We start from the raw sequence: 21,646 nt of genomic DNA, 5'->3' as shown, positions 1-21,646 counted from the left end.
ATCCTGTTCGCAATCTCACGCGAACACCGACGACCCAGTACTGCGACTACCTGCCATTCTCTCCACTCCCACCCCCAACCCCGCCGTTCGCCGTTCGCCGATGTCCCTGCCTGTCCATCTCATGTCCTCTCCAGGTCTCTGAAGGACCTGTGTTCTTTTTTTCCCTTGCCTGCCTGCTCTCCAATCGTCTCTTATCCATTCACCAACTCTTTTTTTTCAGACGACCACTCAAGCGAATGCTCATTGGACATTCAATCTCAATTTTCCCTTACTCATTTTTTTTTCTTATCGTCTTTATTTCCTCTATTTTTTTGGTTTTTGGGCATCAGCATAGCATCCATGGCTTCCGCGCATCGCATCGTATTTCAGTACCTGCATCGTCTATCCCGCATACATACACACACACAAGCACACATTTTTCAACACGTTGTCTTTATCATCACAATTTTTTATTGATTTCAATTTTTCTGGGGTTTAACGTTAACACTTCGGGCGGCTGTGAGAAGAGCAAAAAAACTGTGTACCAAGTACATTTTTACGAGTATGCTTCTTCTTTTTTGGTGTTTTTTTTTATAACCATCAAAAACTTTCAATTCTATTTTGTTTTTCCTCCCCACCCACCCACCGCCCTCCCACACATTCACATTCCTTGGCTCCTCTCTCCCTCTGTCATCCTGTCGTCTCTTCATACCCTCTTTTTTTCGACTCTCATGCATCGCGGCAAACAGACTTTAAAATTAACATTCGCCCCGGCCCACCTCTTCCCGTTCTCCAAGCACACAGCACACAGCAGACATTCATTCTATCTATGTCCTACCCTCCGCCCCCTTCGACCCCCCCATTACCCTTCCTTCCCTTCCACGCCAAGCATCCGCCACCGAAATTTAAATCTAAACTTTGTCCGACAGCGCCATTATGTCTTTTTTATGTTTTTTTTTTCTTTCGTATGTTCATTTCGGGTCTTGCGCAGCGCAGCGCATGTTGGGGTGTATGTATCTGTGTTTTTTCGCACCGCGCTCGTGCGTGTTCGTGCTTAGTCCCTCGTCCGCTTGCCCCCGACTTCCCTCCGCTACATGTCGTCTCACTTATCGGTCATCGCACAGCCCATCCGCCATCCGCCATCCCTCCTTCACGCTCGCTCGCTTTTTTGCGTGTTTTTCATTTCATTTTATTTCATGCCATCTCATTTCATGCCATTTCATCTCATCTCATCTCAAGTTTCGCTTTATGCTTTATGCTCCTTCCTTCCTTCCTTTCTTCTTTCTTTCTTTCTTTCAAAGTTGCTTTATGTCCTTCCCCTACTTCTTTCCCCTTCTTGTCCCTTTCATTTTCACCCCTTCTTTTTTATATTCATTCTTGATATGATATGTGTCTTTCTGCCTTTGTCTGTTTTTGGTTCTGATACCGAGCGACCTCGTGGGGGGTGGGGGGTGGGTGGATGGGCCCGGTCGGCTGCGAAGGCGAAAGCGAATGTCAAGGAAGGTCAAGGCGAAGAGAAGCTCAAGCTCATGCTCATGCTTAAACTAAAACTAAAACTAAAGCGATCATCACCCCTTGAAGCTTGAAGTTTTTCATTGTCTTCAATCTTCGAGTCGAGTCGAGGCGTTTTGGACGACGCTATACTTGCACTTGTTTTATGATGAGGAGATATGCGTATGATTGTTTTTTTCTTTTTTTGTTTTGGTGCCGGCTCCGGGTCTGCTTCTTTCTTCCTTCTTTCTTTCTTTCCTTCCTTCCTTCGGTTCTTGTTCGACGCCATCCCTCGTCCCTCATCGCCATCGCCAATCGCCATTGTCAATCGACCAATCGATCTCGACATACCGTGACAGACATACATACCCATCCCGATTCTCAATTCTCGATTCCACATCTCGCATCTCGTGTTTTATTTTTCCTTCCAGCTCTAGCCCTCCGCAACCTGTCCTGTCAACCGCTTTATCTTATTTTATTTCAAAACAACAACAATAGCCATGCACCCGCACACCCGACATCAATAACAACGTCAACATCAACAACAGTGACAATGACGATAATAAATCCGCACAATACCACATATGCTATGCTCCCTTTTAAACTATACATTATCTAAACCCGCTTTCTTCTTCTGCTTCCTTCATCATCGTCATCATCACCATCTCCCCACCCTCCTCCTCCTTCGTCTTTTTCTTCTTTATCTTTTCCGTATTTTATTAACAATCCAATAACAAACAAAGTATGATATGTAACTGCCTATTCAGCTGATCCGTTTCTGTTTCTGCTATTTTACAACTCCTACCTTACCAATCAATCAATAACCTTACCCTACCCTATCTTATCTTACCTTACCCTTACCTTACCTACCCTACCCTATTTTTCAGATAGTTATTGTCATGTGGACGAAGCAGGGAGAAGGGACACCCCCCTCTTTCCTTTCCTTTCCCCTTCTGTTGATACACCGGCGTTCTTGTTTATTAATGGGATCAGTCTCTGTCTCTGTTTTCTCTATCTCTCTCTTTCGTGTTTTGGTGTGATGACGATCGTAATTTCTGATTTACTGATACCTGATTCGTGAAAGCCGCAGAAGAACTCGAATCATGTACGGACGTCGGGAGTTCTAACTGTTCGGTGCCTTTTGCTCTCGCGGCCCAGTTCGCTTCTTCTTCATGATCATGATCATGATCTCAAGTGTGAGTATGTGTATGTGTACCGCCGTGAGGGTTTTCCCAGCACCGTCCTTCGATCGAGAACTTGAATAATTGGGAGGGGTGTCGGTCGCATATGTCAATGGATGGATATGGTTAATTTGCTAATTTGCTCCGGTCGGTCTCGGTGTGCACTGTGCACTGTGTAAGGTTGTCATTGTCAATAATCCATACCATACATACATATTCAATGTGTTACATAAGGTTTTTTTTATAATTGCCGAAGGGCGAAGGCGAGAGCTAAGTAACCCCATGTCGACGTTGTTGGTATATTTTTAGGTCGGTTGCGGTTGAACAGCCTGAAGTTGAACGTTGAACGTTGAACGTTGAACGAAACGTTGAAATTTGAAACGTTGAGTTGAGGTTTGGACAATGGATGCGGTGTCCTTGTTTCTTGCATTTAGAGTAGACTGGCTGGTCAGTTTCGGGGTTAATGTATTGATTGCGAAACAGTGGGTGTCCCCATTACGTGAACGCCTGACAGTGAAAAAGCGTCCAGGGTCCGACTTGGCTGATCATGATCCTGAGTCCTATTTTTGGCACCTAACCCCCCTCGCCTGTCTCTCAGAGTCAAGTGATTTCAGATTTACTCACTTTCGTGTCCGTGGGCAAAAAAACAAAAAAACTTGGTCTGACATGTTTCGTCCATCTGCTAACGTGCTATTTTCGCGTCTTTTTTGTTTTTGACCGACCGTGTTCGTGTTTTTTTCAGCTGGGCTTTTTCGCGGTGGTGCCACTGATGTTGATGTTGATGCTGATGGATTCTTGGTGTCCAGTGTCCAGTGTCCAGTGTCCCACCCTGGGCCTTGTGCGCGCGTTATTTTTTGCCTTTAGCACATACGACGTACCACTCCATACATTCCGTTTGCGGTGTGCGTTTGCGGTAACAGAAGGATAAGAATGTCAAATGACACGGTTGATTCAAGATTGCTACTTATGAATATACTATGATGGAATGCACAGTCGAGCGTGATTTTCCGTGCTCGCTGCTACTGTGTGTCCGTTTACCGTTTGGGAAACACTCGATCAGGTGCTGGGGTGTCTCTCTTGCCCCTCCCCACGCAACAGGTTCAATGCTGAACGTTGAACGTAACGGTGAACGTGAACCTTGGATGGAACCACTCAGCCAGCCAGCCAGTCAGTTCCTTTTTTCCTTCGTCTCTCTTTCAATTCGAATTTTTCCCCACAGTGTGCCAGCTGGATGACGGTATGATTTTTTACTCGTGCTCTTTACCCCAGATTGTCAAAGGGACTCGGAGCCATCGATCGACCCATCTATCTGGTTGGTGTGTTCTGCAATCTGTTCTCAGTCCAGTTCTATTCTATTCTATCACATCCTAATCTATCTATCTGGCAATCTATTCAGAGGCCGTTGGGCACTGGCCCTGCGTCTCCCGGGTACGCAACGGGTCACGACGCCATCCTCGCGCAGTCGCGTTGCTTTCCAGGCTCATTTCCACCACTTTCTTCCGACACTTCCCGTTCAAGGTGTTCTTTCGGGTTCTGAAACTCTCAACGCTCTGTCATGATTATGATCCCGCTTATATGCAGTGTGCGTCCCAACCACCGCCGCTTCAATTTATTTAATACAAATGACATGCCCCGCGACGGCGCATCCCGAATGACAATTTACACGTACAGATGTCGAGGAGGCCGTGATCATGAGCCGTGAGCGGTGTGGGAGCGCTTTTTCTGGCAGGCGGCAGCAGTCCTCGGTGTCATGATCATGATCAATGTCATCCGCAAGCGTGTCGTGCGTGCCCAGGGGCAATTGAAACTGCTCTGGCGTCAGTGCGGGGCTTGTCTCGTCTCTTCAGTCGCCCACGGTACACTGCTCAACTCTTTTTTGGGAGTGGTCACGGTGCTTGCTGCTGGCTACTATACTATACTACTACCTTTTTTTTTCGCATGACAAAAAGGTAATGGCTCAAACCTTAAACCAGAAAGGTTGTATGACAAATGGCAGTGTTTTTATCTCACCCTCACTTTTAGATGTACACTGTGCGGGTTTTATTCGAGTGATTCTGTAGGAGGCATCTGGTGTCTTTGATATACTGCCTGAACGCTCCCAGATCTATCTCTGTTCCTGCCTATCCTGTCCTGTTCTATCGTTTCTATCTGTGTGCTAGCCTGCAACCGTTATTTCAAACGCATGCCTTTATGGTTCTTCTTCTGGACGGCCAAGGCCCGCGTGTCCTGCTCGTATCTCTGCGCGCGTCTCGCGTCGTTCAAGCTTCCATACATGTCGCGTTGCCAACCTCTTCGAAATACCTCGCGTTGGGATAGAGATGAACAAGAAAATTTGCTTTACCTCCGTTTTTTCTTTCTTCTTTCAATTCTCTTCAGGCTTCTAGAAAGTACGCCGTGCAATCTGTAAAACCAAAACAATTCAGGATGACATACATCATGCCACCCACCGCGTCGGCGCCGGCGGGTTGGCTGGTGGCGAACTGCTGGGTGCAAGCTACTCTGGAGAGTGTCAGTTGATCTCAGCGCGTCTGGAATTAACGCCTCTCCCGGGCTCATATGATCAGACAGCGAGGGTCAGTCCTTCTGCTACCATGGGTCCTGATACGGAGCCGGGAGAACCCCCCCTCGTTTTTGGGTGTACCAGTGGAGAGGGCAGGGCTGCAGAGGGGGGGCTGCTGCGCAATACCCCTTCCCGGGGCGAAGGTGTCCATGTCAGTACCAACTCGACCCACCCACCTAGCGCACCCACGCATGCTTTTTTTCGCGCCAGTCATGGTCCTGGGATATTTATAGCCACGCCTTCTTCTTGTCGCCCATGACTCCGGGCCTATTTTGTCGCTGTGGACCCCCAAGATATCCACGCCCTCAGCTTAAACCTGGAAGGCGTCCCTGCTATTTTTCGCACACACCCCCGCCCCGGCCCCGTGAGCAAATGTTTGGCTGGGACCGAGCCTGGGTACTTGTTCTTTCTTGGTGCTTTCCCTTCTGTATGATGATTGCGACAGCGCTATCAAGAATAGACACCGCTTCCGACCGTGCTGGGCCCTTTTTTGGAGGGTGGAAAAAAAAAGTTCTGGGTGATGAGATTGGAAACTATTTCTGTTATCCATGGATGGGTGACTGGTTCTGCCTACTTTGTCCTGCGATCGGGTGTTTCTTATTTCTCTTTTGTACGCTCGGACTACGGTTTCTCACTGGAGGTGCTGGGTTTACAAACTGATCATCTGTCGTGGTGCTCTTGTCCGGGTACTCTAGCACGACTCCGAGTGGCTAGAAATCCTGGAATGATTATTCGTGTTGAACTTTGATTCAATGCTAAATCTTGCTCGCATACCTCGCTCGCAATAGAGGACGGCATTCCGAACGGGACCTTATTTCCGTTTAACGATCATGGGAGACAAAGAAGCAGCAGTTAGAAGAACGATAGACGATAATATCATCATTGGCATGCACGACATTGTTTTGGAGTGTGCACATCAAGTGCATACAAACTGTTCATTACGACTGTAATCCAACTAATGAGGCCCTGCCGCAGCGTTCTGCTGTAGTATACCTGGGTTCTCCAGCATGTGCAGACAGCTTTGATGCTCCCGGGCGTAGCATATCTATAGAATGAAAGCACCAAATACTCGGAGGAGCTATGAGAAAGGTGGTGGGCAGACGTTCGGTACTCGCCTTCCTCTGACAATGCTAGTAGACCACCTGTTCTGTTAGCCAGCTTATCGCGAGAGTCTCGTCCTCGGAGCTTGACGATATCCTTGTCAGTAATATAATGGTACAACGATCGAGTCTTCTCTCCATTTCGGACACTCAAGAATACCCGTGGGCTTGATATGTATACGTCGCAGGACCTTGGACACTACGTCTCGGTCAGTGGCTCCGTCCTGGAAGTTCTGACCTTTGGAGACATCAGTCTATTTCGAGTTTCATTGTTTACTACGCAGTCAAATGGATTTAATTGGCATTGTATTAGTTGCCACCGCCGCGTGCAGCGTATTGACATATCTCCTTCTCCTTGAGCTTCGCAGGCGAAGTTTACTTGACTGATGTTGTCTGTAGCTTGTTGGGGCCCGTGCTCTCTTGATGTTCCTTCGTTTTCGCTCTCGATTTCCATGATATGATGACGATTTTCATCCCGGTCTTCCTTCTAGTTCCGCAGGATCGCCACTTGAATGGGCACACTACGCCACGGTATGAGCCCACATGACGGTGCGTGTACTAAACCAGACTCGGACGATATTGAAGCCAAATGAGACTGTGGGGGAGGAAGGACGTCGCAATCAATCGCTAGGGAAGTCGAATTCGTTTCTCCAAAAGACATTGAAGTTTATTGACACCAACACCAGCGAGCGACAAGCAATTTATGCTCGAGCTAATTACTCTATCTTCTACCTTAGCGCAGAATTCGTAGCGTCAATCACTGGAGATACAGCTCTGTATCTGCATCGACGCGCGTGCTTCTGGTCCTTCTCGACGATTTTATGGCGTCTTCGCTCCGTGATCAGATATTATCTCCTCGCTCGCCTTACTACCGCCGTATGGGACCAGGTCCATATCTTACCCGAGCTCGTCCTCTAGATTGTTTCTCCAAAGAGCCTTGTTCTCTACGACTCTGCAGTACTAATAGACACAATATGTGCCGATTTATCGGGTATCGCTCGATACAGGCCGCTTGTTCTATTTTCATGAGATGTTAACACGGCAGTTAGAACCAGGTATCTCCGTGAATGACCTATGGTGCCTTCAAGAAGCACCGACTTCAAATATGGAATGGATGTTAACAATACGAGGCGTTTCCCAAGGCCCAGGTGGACTTCATCAAAGCAAAGAAGGACTAGATGCGGTTGACAGACTGAGTTTTATGAATTGATTCAACCATCATATCCCAGAACCATGTACACGGCGCGCAAGGCGGCCAGAAGGAGTGTGTCAAGGCGGGGCGATAGCCTGGATAATATTTTTTTTTTCTCTTCAAACCTTGGCCACAAATTCAACACATATGTAACACCCGTCGCGTGAGCGTCTGGACGATCCGGAATACACTAGGAAAATATTTCTTATGGGAGACGGAGTGTCCCTCAAATGGAGTTCATTTCGACCTTGGGTAACTTGGGCCTCCAGACCCGCATTGCGTGCTTTAGCGATAAGTATATTTGCGCATCCGTTGGCCAATCGTTGGGTGGAGTAAACAAGGCAAGAACCAGTGCATAAACAGGAATTCCAATTTTAACACCGAGCCATCATTTGCCATCATCTACTCTGCTAAAATTCATTAAGCAGCACTTGGCTGTGACAACTATTTGTAAATCAGCGCTTCTCACAGAATGCAGAGACGCGGACCTATTGACCGGCTTTATTGACTCTCAGCCTGCCGGTTGGCCACTGAACACCTGAGCAACTGATCACGCTAAGTTGAATTGTTCACGCAGTCAGTATTTATAAATCCGACACAAGAGACTATCTGAGAGGCAGACATATGACCCAAGACAGTTGCGAACAGTGTTGCAAGTGGCTGTCGTGGCTCAACCCAACTTAACCATGTGTGGAGATGAAGATCAATATGGATGAAATTATTGAATTTCGTAACATCAAATCTTTTCGCCCAAAGTGGGATAAAATGTGGCGCTTTCGTGCCAACTGGAAGCGCCTTTTTAGATTCAGGGTCATCAAAGTTGGTGATGGCCCTCAAATGGCAGGGAGGAACAAGGACCCCTGACAATAGGCCCAGAGGACGTTCCCGAAAAAGGTCGATTTTTGGGTTTTTTGTCCGTCGCGATTTTCAAAATTTCTGTCCGGATATAGAACGACCTACCAATTTTTTCAAAAATTTGTCCGGAAATCGGGAACAACCCTCGGGAGGCCCAATTTGTGTCCGGACAGGCCTAAAAATCGATTTTTTCGCCGCTGCGCGCGTTCAGCTGAGTTCAGTCGCAAATGGGACGCTTCAGAACAATGTTAAGAATCACTGTAATAAAAAAAAACCTGCCTAGTACAATACAAAACCATAAAACGAGTATGCGATGCAAAAAAAGCTATGTACTACTATCTAGGTTTCGCTTTGCAAACATTTTCATCGCTTTTTTGATGCTCCCTACTCCCTCAACCAATGTCTTGTAAAGCGAAATATCTTGCGCATGAACTTCAAAACCTGCTGCAGTGACAGACAAGGGTTTATGATAGAGGAGGGTGAGTAACTTGCAGGAAGGCAGGTGTGCAAATTCAGATACATTGAGCAAGGCAGTTTTGGTGGGTCTTGCAGTGAAGTAGAGGCCATGACTGTGCTCGAAGACTTGAAAAGATGCTTTTGAAAGGGCACAGACATTGGTAGTAGTCGCAACCGGCTGGTTTCGTGAGTGCTTTCCGTTTGGTTTCTCACTCAAAGCAATGACTAAAGTACGGCGTGATCATTAGTCACTACATCGAAACAGCTCCAACTGATAGTCCACTTTACCTTTGCCAATCTGAATCCTATCATCAAGAAAAAGGAACTACAATTGAATGTGTGATGCAGAAAATCTATGTAATAATATCTAAATTTCGCTTTGCAAACATTTTCATTGCCTTTTTTATTCTCTTGAACTATGGGTTTACTAAGGGCAAAATACTAAAAAGGCGATATTGAGATTAGAAACAACGACGTAGTATCACAATACGAAGGGCGGGAGCGACTACACGCTCAGCCTCTATACTAACCGATGACTTATATTTTGAGGGTCGTTGATCACGATATATGTCCGGTTTTTGGATCGACCTCGGCGGTCCTGCAACTTTTCTGTCCGGATTTTTGGAACGACATTTTGCTCAAAATCTGGGATTTCTGTCCGGTTTCGGAACGTCCGAAGGGGTCGATTTTCAAAATTTTTGTCCGTCCGACGGAACGTCCTCTGGGCCTATTGTCAGGGGTCCTGAGGAACATTGCCGGGATCCAGTATGCCATCTGGCCGGGATCGTCCATGGTCACCTGCAATAAAGTTTTTCGACGGCATGGCATATGAAGCATGGCATTGAAAATAAAGCTATCTTTGCTGATCTCTCCGGTAAACGAATTGGTTTTTCGTTGGGGGCACTCCCCCTGGTCTATGGCTTAGGATATCCAGAACATCTGAGCACAGCTGACCACCAAACACACTTTATGAGCACCAAGATGGTGCATATGTGAAGCAAGGTCGCAAAGAAATAATAAACGGTTACAAATCTCGACCGTGCCTAGTGTATTACCTTGAAATTGCCGGTTTAACGACGGATTAGGGACCTTGCACGCTTGTTTTTTGATTCTCGCCATCGGGAACAGATATCCGGATTGAGCGTTTCGGCCTTTGCCTGTCCCAACATGGCGTCCACAATTGCCTACAATTGCCCATAAACGGACATTCAATACCAAGATTCTGCAAAAGAGTTGCAATCTGTTGCAATAGACAAGGAAAATATAACGGCAATAAAACAACTACCGATATGAGACACAACGAAACACCGTTAGAAGTTTATCTCTCATCCTCACAAGGCCTGTCAAGGACGATCCAGCATCCGTCCTCATTAAAGATATCTTCAGTTACATTACGGGCTTATCGGCCGCTTATTTCCCATAGCATGTTCGGCCGTTTCCTGGGTGTCCTATCTCTTCAAAACGGATTGCAATACATCGAAAAGCGCTGAGGACAAATGAGAGAACTTGCCTCCGTTTTCCCCGCTTTTTGCTTTGTTGCAGATAACAGAATCCCCAATTGCCGAAAATCGGTCTGTTATATGACGGAGGATCTGAGATAGATTTTCCAAGTTAGGCCGAGTCCAGCAAGCTCCGGGGCCATGCGTCTAAACGGGGCAGGTAGTTTACACCTGGAGCAAACAAATGCAAGCAAGATCAGTGCTAAAAGATTTCTATTCAATGAAGAGGCAATTTGTTTATTCACCTTGCCAGTTTCTTGTCAGTAACCTGCGGCTACTTTGTTATATGAATTAGAGTTTTTACCACAAGCCTCTCAATGTAAAATCCCCAAGGGACTATTCAATGAGATACGAAGAATGGACACCTACTTGCTTGTTCCCGAAAATCGGGTGTGCCTGTGGAGGAAGGAACGAATGCGAGACGTAAAGTGTGTCTATCGTTCCCTCGTTCCTTGGCCTTCAGGACCGATTGCCTTGAGATGGGATGTCTGGAGGCCCACTTGAGTTTCAGCAAATTGCGAAGGTCATGGCAACATGAGTCTTTGAGAGTATGACTTACGACTGCATGGCCCCACACTTTCGCCTTACTCTTCGGATCCTTTCACCTTGTCGGCGATCGTGCTGAACATCCCCCACTGGTTCATATGGTATCATTGAATACCTGGGGAATGGCCCAACTGTTTTTCGGCGATAGCTCAAAGCTTTGAAAGTACAGTCAAGCTCTTACCTTGACATCATCGTTTTTTTCTCATGGGTCCCAGTTATTTGTCCGAGATCAACCAGTTTTGCCGCATCCCTGGAAGAATCGCTTAACATTTTCTCTTGTAAAGACCTCCGAGAATAAATCGATTGGCTACAGAGCAACGTCTAACGGCATGAACGTGAGCAACGCGAAATAATGTAGGCAGGCAAAAGTTGTGAGGCTAATAAAAGCTTACAGAGTGAGTGAAGGTTGAGGGAGAGGAAAAAAGTTAAGCGTGTTGGAAATGTGGTTCTTTCTCCGTTGTTCCTCGTTCTCTGAGGCATCCGAAATGAAGGAATTTCTCGTCGATTGGGACCGGGATAATTTGAGCGATTTCTTGCCAGCCCAAACCGATGGAGAACGGTTTGTAATAAAGTTCCCATTCCGCTCTGGCTTGTCGAAGGAAAAAGTTGCAAAATATGGGCTGAAGCATCAATCGAGATACAGTATCTTGCTGCCAAACTGATACTTAACATCGCCGTTTGACAAATATAGGTTCGGCATTGTTATATATGCTGAACAAGTAGCTAATACAACGGTGGTAGAAGTCTGCGGAGTAGCAATGAGTATTTTGAGAGTTGCGTGGAACATAGAGATAGAAGATGACACTCACAACTAGGGATTATAATCACACAGTGAGATGTAATGCGAAAGCATGGGGAATACATGAAGAGACAAGACGAATGCGGTAAAATAGATGATAGCGTAACAAGCAGGTACGACACGAATCCACGGACAGGGCGAGGGAGCTGCGGTTACGCATCGTCTGTCATGATGGCGAAGAACTCTTGTTCACTGATTTCGCCATCCTGATCAAGATCGAATTCGTCAATCATAGCTTTTCTGTATAGAAAGGTCAGTAATGGTCATGTCAGGAACCATATGAGGTGGCAGACTCACAATTCGTCATCCTCCAATCTATCCCCAATCTCCTTGGCTACACGCCTGAGATTTCTCAGACTAATCTTGCCCGTTCCATCGTCGTCGAACAGTTTGAAAGCTCGACGAATCTCTTCCATTGGATCACGTTCTAATATCCGTTCGCTCACTGTGAAATACACGCTGTGAGCCAAACTTCTAAGCAGGAGCGTGGAAAAAGAAGATGGGTTCCAGCCATCTAAGGTATTTTATATGCTCCCGTGGCTTGGGCGCGTCGTCCGTGACAGAAAGCATCCAGCCCCACACATTTGTAATGTCTTGTTTACTCACTGATTTTGGCAAAATCCTGGAAGTCCATTAGGCCAGAGTTCTCTTTATCATGGTCTCGGAGAAGTTTCAGCACTTCAGCCTTCTTCAGGTCGAACCCTAGGGCTCGCATCGCGACTTTCAATTCGTGATAGTCAACACATCCATCCTTGTCCGTGTCGAAGAGTTCAAAAGCCTCTTTAATTTCTTGTTTCTGTTCGTCCGTAAGTTCAGGGCGGGTATGTGTGCGTCTCTTGGCTTTTTGAGCAGCAGAGGATGTATACATGATGGTAGTTTGTTGGAACAGTGGATAAACGGTGTTGAGAACTTCGAACGTGACAGAATCACGCGGAACAGAACGCGTCTCTCACGTGATAGGTCACAAATTTATTCTTGGCTTCGTCACTCTCCTTCTTTCCTCGTTCCGTTAGTGCCTGGTGAAGTTGGGCGGATGTCATGAGCCCGTTATCAACAGTCTAATCTCAACTCTTCTTTCTTGGATATCAACCTTCATCATCTCTATACCCGCTTTGTGATACCTCTAACTCAGTTTCAGTCGTTGTAGTTTTATTTCAAGACTCTATCTGGGTCCTTGATGCCTAAACAAGTGCCCAATAAGGTTCGTGTTTTTTGTAGATTACAATGGAAATGCGTGTAAATAACAAAGGGAAAGGGAAATAGCGGTGATTCTCGTGGAACTGTCTACGTTGAGTCATCCGACGAGGAGCAGGATGGTTCGTATTTGTGGCCTGACACCAGTGAAGAGTCTGGCTTTGACTGACTAACCATACAGACGATGCTTGGACTTCATCTCCAGGACGACAAAATGGAAAGGCAGTAATGAATTACACGACTCCAGTAGCTCCGAAAAAATCAGATACTCGACACACGCCTGCATTAAACCCTTTGAAAACCTCTTCCCCATTTACAATTGCAACACCTCAATCGCATGGTAAAATGTCTACAGTGCAGTGCTATACTTGGCAATCGCTGAAACATTATTCTATTACTAGGTAAACCAAGCAATATACCATCATCCAGTCGGACTGGCGTCCTAGACGTCCGAACCCCCGTTAAGGATGTCAGTAAAACAGCAAGCATATCCTCTAGTATTAGTTCAGGCATAGATTCTGCCTTCAAGAATCTAAATCTTGGTAGAGGATCTCGTGAGCTCGAATATTTCTTTATATTCTAGATCAATTACAATTTAACCAATCTTACTAGCGACCAAAGAAACTAGGATCCGAGAGAAAGTATGTTATCATCACAATCATTGTAATCAATACTTACATTTACATGAATATAGCCGATTATTATCGATGATTCTGATAATGATGAAGGTTCGACTTACGTCCGACTTCAAACAACTTCGTTGAACCATGCATTGATAATCCATCTTCAGTCCCAACAGATATCGAATCTGTGCCATCGCCCACTCGACCATCGTATTCACAAGATACATTATTCACGAACTCATCCTTATCTTCAAGAAGCTCTCTTTTCTCTCCTCCGATATCTTCTGCAAGTAGCTTTTCGTCCGTTGCTTCTTCTAGCAAAGGTTCTGAACAAACGACGCACCTTTTTTCGACGCCTACTCGTGTGGATGATATTTTCAACACACATCGGTCAGACAATGTGACTACACGAAAAACGCCTAAATCGCAGCCTCAGCCTTCTAAGAAACTAAACCAAACCCTGCCCATTATCTCTGACCAGCCAGGCACGGATGCAGCGGTCGTAAGGTTCGCAAACAGTTTATTTTGCGCAGACCTAGAACAATGCATAATTGCACATTGTGACGAGACACAAAAAATGTTGGACAACAATCTGATCGCATGGGGTACACAATATGAACTTGCACGCGGTGTTGCCAATGGAGCTTGGACTTGGGCCAATGTCCGAGAAAATATTGCGAAATTGCAAGGCAAATCTGCCGACTCTGCTTACAGAGTAAGGAGTGTTTTGCGTGGTCAGGAAAATATGCTAAAGGAATCTATTGATCTCAGTCTTTGGTTTGTGTATTGCCTTTACATCAATTTGTCTAATTTCTAAAGAACCATCATTTCCCACAGGCAGGAGCTTGACCGTGAGCAAGATGCTATCTTCGAGAACCAAGGCGCTGGTCTTGGTCTCAATCAATCCAACCAGAACTGGTACGGCGGCCAGATCCAACAGCTCGCTCGTTTGATCGGTGAAAATGGAAATTATAAGATTATTCTCGAGCCCATGGAGAAACGCCGATCTCATCGTTTTGCTCGTTTCTATGGTTCAAGGAGGTTTCTTCAGCTTCGTATTCCTGAACAAACTCTGCAGAAAGAAAGTCATCAAGTGGTAAAGTTTCTCACGAGAAGTTTTGTGCTATGTGGTCGAATCTTTGTCCCTTTCCACTCTAAAGAAGGTTCACTTTACATGGTTGAAACTGACCAGAACTATGGACGCTTATCCATGGACTTCTTTGGTGATCAGTATCGCATGCCATTTTGTAAATTTATCAATTGGCACAATCCTCTCGCAGAACCCAAGAATTACAACCAGGTTAGTGATCTGATATGCAACTATGCTATCGTGACAACGTCTTCTCTTTCCAGACAATCACCAAGTATGCGACGCGTTTTGCTATTGGTTTGTCGAATTCGGTACCTGCCCTGGAATTCCAGGCAAAAAATATAATCTTCATAGATGACATTAGTACGTCCACATTCTAATCATCCGCGCGCTGTGCTAACCAGATTGCTGTAATTTCAGCCACCGATGACTGGCCTGAAGGAAAACCCAATCCTCCGGCCGAAAAATTAATGACTGATGGATGTGGTTATATAAACCATTCAGCTTTACATGCCATCGTCAAGCACATGGATTACGAAGCACTTCCTGCAGCCGTACAAGGACGTATTGCTGGTGCAAAGGGCTTGTGGATTCTACATCCTGACGATACCTCTGACGAACCGAAGATTTGGATTCGAAATTCTCAGAACAAGATCAAGTATAGCGAGTTTGATCGCTCCCATAGGATTTTCGACCTTCTCGGCCCTTCACGTCCCTCTTCTTCTATATGTCTATCCGAACAGAGCATTGTAAACCTTTTTAACAACGGAGTTCCTGCCGAGACACTTATACGGCTTATGGAAGAAGGACTGGAAGAAGATGTTGCACCGCTCATGGACTGGGATAGACCACACGCAATGGTTTTCTTATGGGACGCCATTAATAAATGCGGCAATGTTTCTGGGTCTAGAACCCAGCGAATTTCAGTTGCTCTTAACCGTGCACTTGGTTTGAAAGGACGCGATTGGGGCCGTGATAATGATGACATCGATGCCGATGAGGATGGTGTTGAAGGTGCTGATGATGGACCTACCTTGAATACAGGCAGGAATATGTACAGTGGCGGTAAGCGAACGAACTTCTTGCTTTTTTCTACCTTTGCTAATACTTTTGTTAGCACCATATGCCCTTCATGAAGTCGCTGCTGAACTTATTCAGGCTGGGTTTCACCCCGCTGAAATGGAACTTTTGTACGACAAGATTCGATGGATCGTCGATAGTGCCATGCGCACTTCCATACAAAAGTATCGTATACCGATTCCTGAATCCCTTGGCGCATATATTGCTCCAGGTCCGGTCACTTGTTGGTGTTCTCTTGTGCGATGCTTTAATTGTACCCTTTTATAGATTATTTCGGAGTTCTCGAAGAAGACGAGATTTTTTATCAGTTCTCCAAACCTCGTAAGGACCCAGCATCAAGCATGCTTAAGCATACCCTAGAAGGGCCAGTAATTGTGGGTTAAATTTGTGGGTATGCACTGCTATAGTTACACAGTTACGCAACAGATTGGTCGGTATCCGATCATGTTGGGCTCCGACATGAAGAAGGTAGTTTGATCTTCCATGCTTTGACAATGGTTAACCTCGATTTCTAGGTAACTGCTTGTTACTATAGGGAGTTGGAATTGTTTCAGGATGTTGTCGTTTTGCCGATCAAAGGATATAGAAGTTTGGCCAATCAACTCTCTGATGGAGGTATGTACAGAAATTTCTGTCTATAATAGTTTCTCGCTCATGAATTCTGTCAGATATGGACGGAGGTATGGTTACAATTTGGTCTGGTGGCAGATAAATATCTGAACCGGTGCTGAAGATCAATCCATTGTGATATGGGCCGAGGACATTGTCGCGCCGTTCAAAAATACGCCTTTGGTTGAGCAACCAAAGGATTTCATGAAGGACAATTTCGAATCAGGCTCTAAAGTCCAGAGCGTGCGCGACTTCTGTCATAATAAATATATTTCGCCACGCGCGACAAACGAGGCATTTATGGCTCATCTCCTGGCCAATCTCAACGACTCTGAGGTTGGGCTCTATAACATGATGCACAAGAATGCCGCGATCGCGTATGGCTACCATGACTCAAAAACTATTCGCCTGGCATACATGTACCCTTTTTTTTATGAATTTGAAGGATATACTGACAATAATTCATCAGATTCACGACGTTGTTGGATGCCAGCAAGACGGGTCATAGACTAAAACAGGGTATCAAAGCGAAGGACCTTGCGAAGTACAGCAACACATCTCCAGATATCCAAGCTCTCAAGGATAAGGCACCTAACCGCGACATACTTTTCCTCCTCAACGACGCCGCTAAGAAGAAAGCAGATGAGCTCTTCGAGCGGTATGAAGCGAAAAGGCCTTCGAAATACGACAACCAGGACAAAGACCTAAGAAGTCCATATGACGATATGTTCAAATTTGCACTTGAGGCAAAAGAATCTCAAAAAATGCCAAAATTCTTGGAGGAGTTGAGTAACATCCGAGCACACGTCAACAAGGCGAAAGACAAGTGGATAATTGCCTGTGCGAAGGCGAAAGAAAAACAGTCGCCTGTTAAAGGCAAACCGTTCAAAAAGGCCAAAAACGAAGATTTGATGTTGGAATGTACCCAGGCTTATGCAGCACCGATTGAAGGGATCTTCCTCCTCAAAAAACAACTCAAACAGATCAAAGCGTCGTACGCATATTGTGACTCGCCGAAATTTGCTTTTACCGTGGCGTTCCTCGACCTTTGTCATATCAAAGCGGCAGCCTCCCCGGGAGGCCTTGCACCATCACTGCGCATCTTTGACGATGCGAAAACCATATCTCCGTCATTTTTAAGAGCTCTCAGAGCCGTTGACGAAGACAGTATTTACTCTTAAGGAGTTAAGACCACGCCACGATGAAGAATCGGATTATTTTTTCGCAATCACCATTCTTTCAACGAATGGTTTTGATATACCCACAATTCTATGTCACTTCAATCTCTCGACCATTTGTTATATTCTTCGGTTTTCTAGTTTACAGTTAGTTTATTTACGACGGCCTTGATCTTCCGTCCCCATTGTAGCTATACGATCAATTCAAATTTGTCATGTATATACCTTCTTTCATTTGGTTAACACCTGTACATACGCGCTACTTTCGTTTCCTATCGCATACTGTGTATTGTGTCTTTGGTATCGTAAAAACGTTGGTTTCCAATAGTAGTACGAATAATGATTATTCCTTTTAATGAGCATGCTATCGGCCTGATCAACATTCTGTGATTAATATTAACTATCGCCCCTGGAGTATGGAGGAGCGAGTTTCTCCGTCGTCAGCAATAAATACCATTAAATTGAATGGTCGTATGCCACTCTGTTCGACACGTATTCTCCTAAAGCCAAAACAAGTAGATGAAACGCGAATTGGAGTAGCTTCGGAGTGTGAGGTTTTAGTTGACTGTTGGGTAGGAATTCAAGGTTTTGCAAATGCTTGATAACCAACGTTTCGCGGTGACAGACATCCTATAGAATGGAAACAATGAACATCACTGACACACGATTGATATCGATGTATTCGTGTTAAGCATCCCGCGAACTTCGAGCCTCCAGAGTCCATCCAATTTTGGCGCTTGAGTGTCTTGTATGGGCAAGCAAAATTGTCTGACCAAAATGCATATGCAGTCAAAATCACTTTGATTAAAGGAAAAGAGAATGAATGCAATGAGTGGTCCGTGTTCGTTCCAACAACACGCAAATATGGACAGAGCAAGAATGTAAAGCTTTGGCCAATGACGCTCACGCCAACGGTAATTTGAACGTGGGAAAACGCGGTTCCTCCACAGGGCCACAAATTTCTTAACCGGTATTATTGTTCCGTTACACCTGAACGTTGAGCTCGAATACTGAGTTCTTCATACTCAGCTTTCTTCTTTCTTCTTAGTTTTTTGTCCGATATATATACCAACCTGTTAATCTGTGACCCGACATACTTATCGCATCATGGTTTTGGCTTCATCTCCGACGCCGGACGTTCCCTCATCTCCAGACACCGACACTCTTCATACCAATGCTACTCCCTCAGAGCTATCGACACCTCTCACACAATCTGGACGGACTTCACCTAACTCTGTCGAAATTGAAGTTCCGGATGAATCTGCTACCACCACGCAGAAGAAAAAGAAGAAGAAGAAATCCAAGAAATCCAAGGCCAAGGACGCGTCTGTTGCCCATTCCCCTGATGACGCAGATACAGAGAACCGTCCGCCTGTTCTGTGTATTAGTAGAAATAAGCATTGGCGCTATATAAGCTCCTACCATGTATGTTTGCATTTGCGAATCCGCATTGGTTAACGATCAAACTCAACCTTCGCTAGGGACCTTGGCTGCAACTCCCTGCAGAGCTTCTCGATTCACTGTTAACTCTCAATCTAGATCCTGGTACTCTGTCAGGACCTGATACTCGTCTTCCACCCTTGCTTCCCCCTTCGTCAAGTGTATCGTCTAGCAAACAAAGAGACCGTGGCTTCCATGGCTTCGGCGACTTCTCGCCTCCAGATTCTCCACGAAATCCATTTACATCGATGCCCCTACCACCTCCATTTCCACCTCCAAAGCCTGGAAAGGCTACTCCCCCTCCAATAGACCCTGGCGTTTTTCGCTCTGTCAGAAACATACGACGGCTGATAGATGAGGCTGCTGAATTGTCTGTCCGTGCTTCTTCTGGTCTCTCTGCTGCAGAATTAGGTTCTATGAGGTCAGGCTCTGGCCCTGGTGGAAGTCCGTGGGCAGCTGCTCAATCTCTCGGTATTAACCCCCTTGGCAATAATAATAGCGGAGGAAGAAACGTAGCTATGTCTGCCACGCGAGTTCATAGATTACGCGCGCTGGCTGTTCAGAAACTGGCCCAAGCTTACAAAGCTGATGAAATTGCGTCGAGTGTCATGGTCATGCAAGGAGGCAGCGTCTTTGACGACCTCGCAGAGCGTGTTCTCAGAGTGGGCAAGTTTTCACCTGCTTTCTCGCTCGAGCAGATTCTAAACCTAATATCGTAGATCCAAATGACCCAGACGCGAGATATGTCCATTTTTTCCATGAAAAAATTCCCTCCAGGTGATTTGTGGTTGTTTCTCATGGTGTTTTATATAAATCTTTCAGTAGACAGCTGGCCGAATCGACTACGACAAACGTTCTGGACGACCTGATTGCGATGTACCCTCAACGTCTCGAATACTACCGTACTCGTGGCATCGTTCATTGCTTCCGAGATGAATTCCCTCAGGCAACGAAGGACTTTACTCATGCCCTCAAAGAAGCGCGAGCTGTTCGTAAAGCTAAGATGGCTCATCACAACAACGGATCTCAGAATGACTCGCGTACGACCAAGCATGGGAAACGCAGGAAAGGGTCCTCTGCGGCTCACACGAACGGTCAAGCACCACCCGACGGCACCAGCGCCATGGAAAATGGGGTCGAGGGGTCAGACGGGGAGCCGTTTCTGAAACATCCATCTGTTTTAGAAGACGCTCCCGACCCCATTGAACCACAACTTTTATTTCTCCGTGGTGCAGCTTATTTGCAGCATGCGATGCATTTGATTGAAACTGCCGTGTTAAATCTGGAGGGCGTCAGTAAAACCCCTTCCATAGACGGCGCTGAATTAAGACTCTGCTACATCGAACACGGTAAATATGGCGGCATCGAAATTGGCAACCCTGATGGACCTCTTGGAAAACGCGATGGACCCAAACTTGCCGCCTATTCTAGCACTCTTGGAGAGAAGGCTTTCAGGGACCAGGTCACCCAGTTGTTGAAAAGAAGCTTACGCGACCACGAGAAATTTCGTGCCCATTTTGATTCGCTCGAATCTCCGAATGCCATCCCTGACGGTGACCTGGCCTATCAGACTGAATACGCCTTCCTTCTGTCCGAGTGCATGAGGCCTGGAAACCACTCTGCACAGCCACCTCCGATTCCAGACGCCCCTGCGATGTTCACTACGTACCACCCGCTGCTTGTGGAGTCCCATTTTAGCGTGCTTATTTGTGAACTGATGCTTGCCGACTTTGTCAACATTCTTCCGACGTTCATCCACGTTGCTTCTGTGGTGGATGGGCTCGAAGGGTACCCCATTTTTCTGCCTCCCAGGTCCATGGCTCAGGCCGAGTTTATCGAGGTTCTTGAACGTCTTGCGAGCGGGTGGAAAAATGGTGTTCAGCCCCATTCTTTATCGGCACAGCGAGGGAAAAGTCGACTCGCCATTGATTTGCCTCCCCTCGTTCGGCCGACTCCGCCGCCGCCGACGCCCACTTACAAAATTGTAAGGTCAAGTTCATACCAGGGCTCGGACAATAGCCATCGTGTCAACGGCTCGTCGTCGTCGTCCTCTACTTTGAATTACAGTATGAGCAATGGCAGCTTATATTCCGCTTCATCATCTTCGCAGCATACACTCAGCCCGACTGGAGAAGAAAAAACTAACGAGAGCAATAGCTACACCTACAAGTACGATCACGACCATCTGTTGACATCTGGGCCTGCACCTTCTCCCGCTTCTACTACTAGCCACACCCGCTCGGACGCGATAGAAGCTTTGGACTGTGCACGCATCTTGCTGGCTCCTGTAGTCAAACGCCAACGCGAACGCGCAGAACGAGCGGCTGCTTTAGAAAGGAGCACACTGGGTAGGAAGAAAGTCATGCCCATTAATATCCCACTTCATGGACCTCGCGTCGAAATTGTCCTTGCCTGGCTTGCTGCTGTTCATTTGCCCGAACTGGACGATGCTTGTTGAAATTTACGTCATGCTTTTTGAAACAACGCAATCCAATCCTTCGCCTGGTATACCATCCGACCCAGAACTCATCATTTAACTAAGATTGTTATGCAACCCGGATATTTTTATTTGGAATGAGAGGTTATACTCAAGCTATACAACAGATTTCTTGTCTTTACTCTGACACGAAACCGCCCTTATTGCCTTTATTATTGTGTTCAACTTGATTATTCTTGTTGTACACTCTATTATTATTTTTATTTTTCGTTAAATACAAGCTTGTTTTGTTATGCTTTTGCTATGCATCCAGGCTGGAAGCGCCGTTGGTACGATG

General features: G+C 46.1%; 3 protein-coding genes across 3 annotated transcripts; 2 read left to right on the top strand and 1 right to left on the bottom strand.

Moving 5' to 3' along the window:
• Positions 1-11,810: 11,810 nt before the first annotated feature.
• Positions 11,811-12,526, bottom strand: JR316_0000297 (Calcium-binding component of the spindle pole body (SPB) half-bridge; the record flags this gene model as incomplete). Its single annotated transcript, XM_047886112.1, has 3 exons — positions 11,811-11,898; positions 11,956-12,103; positions 12,265-12,526. The coding sequence occupies 3 exons, from the start codon at positions 12,524-12,526 to the stop codon at positions 11,811-11,813; spliced, it is 498 nt and encodes a 165-aa protein (XP_047753858.1).
• A 1,526-nt stretch (positions 12,527-14,052) lies between these two features.
• JR316_0000296 (RNA-dependent RNA polymerase 1) lies at positions 14,053-17,435 on the top strand (the record flags this gene model as incomplete). Its single annotated transcript, XM_047886111.1, has 10 exons — positions 14,053-14,252; positions 14,313-14,775; positions 14,829-14,928; positions 14,986-15,630; positions 15,683-15,856; positions 15,913-16,019; positions 16,072-16,113; positions 16,161-16,260; positions 16,379-16,673; positions 16,724-17,435. The coding sequence occupies 10 exons, from the start codon at positions 14,053-14,055 to the stop codon at positions 17,433-17,435; spliced, it is 2,838 nt and encodes a 945-aa protein (XP_047753857.1).
• Positions 17,436-18,539: 1,104 nt separating this feature from the next.
• Positions 18,540-21,330, top strand: JR316_0000295 (uncharacterized protein; the record flags this gene model as incomplete). Its single annotated transcript, XM_047886110.1, has 4 exons — positions 18,540-18,857; positions 18,914-19,538; positions 19,592-19,649; positions 19,698-21,330. The coding sequence occupies 4 exons, from the start codon at positions 18,540-18,542 to the stop codon at positions 21,328-21,330; spliced, it is 2,634 nt and encodes an 877-aa protein (XP_047753856.1).
• Between the last annotated feature and the right edge of the window lie 316 nt (positions 21,331-21,646).

The sequence above is a fragment of the Psilocybe cubensis genome, chromosome 1 (genome assembly GCF_017499595.1).
Source record: "Psilocybe cubensis strain MGC-MH-2018 chromosome 1, whole genome shotgun sequence".
Classification (NCBI taxonomy): Eukaryota; Fungi; Basidiomycota; class Agaricomycetes; order Agaricales; family Agrocybaceae; genus Psilocybe; species Psilocybe cubensis.
Note: the sequence above shows the minus strand (reverse complement) of the source record. Positions and strands in the feature narration are given on the sequence as shown.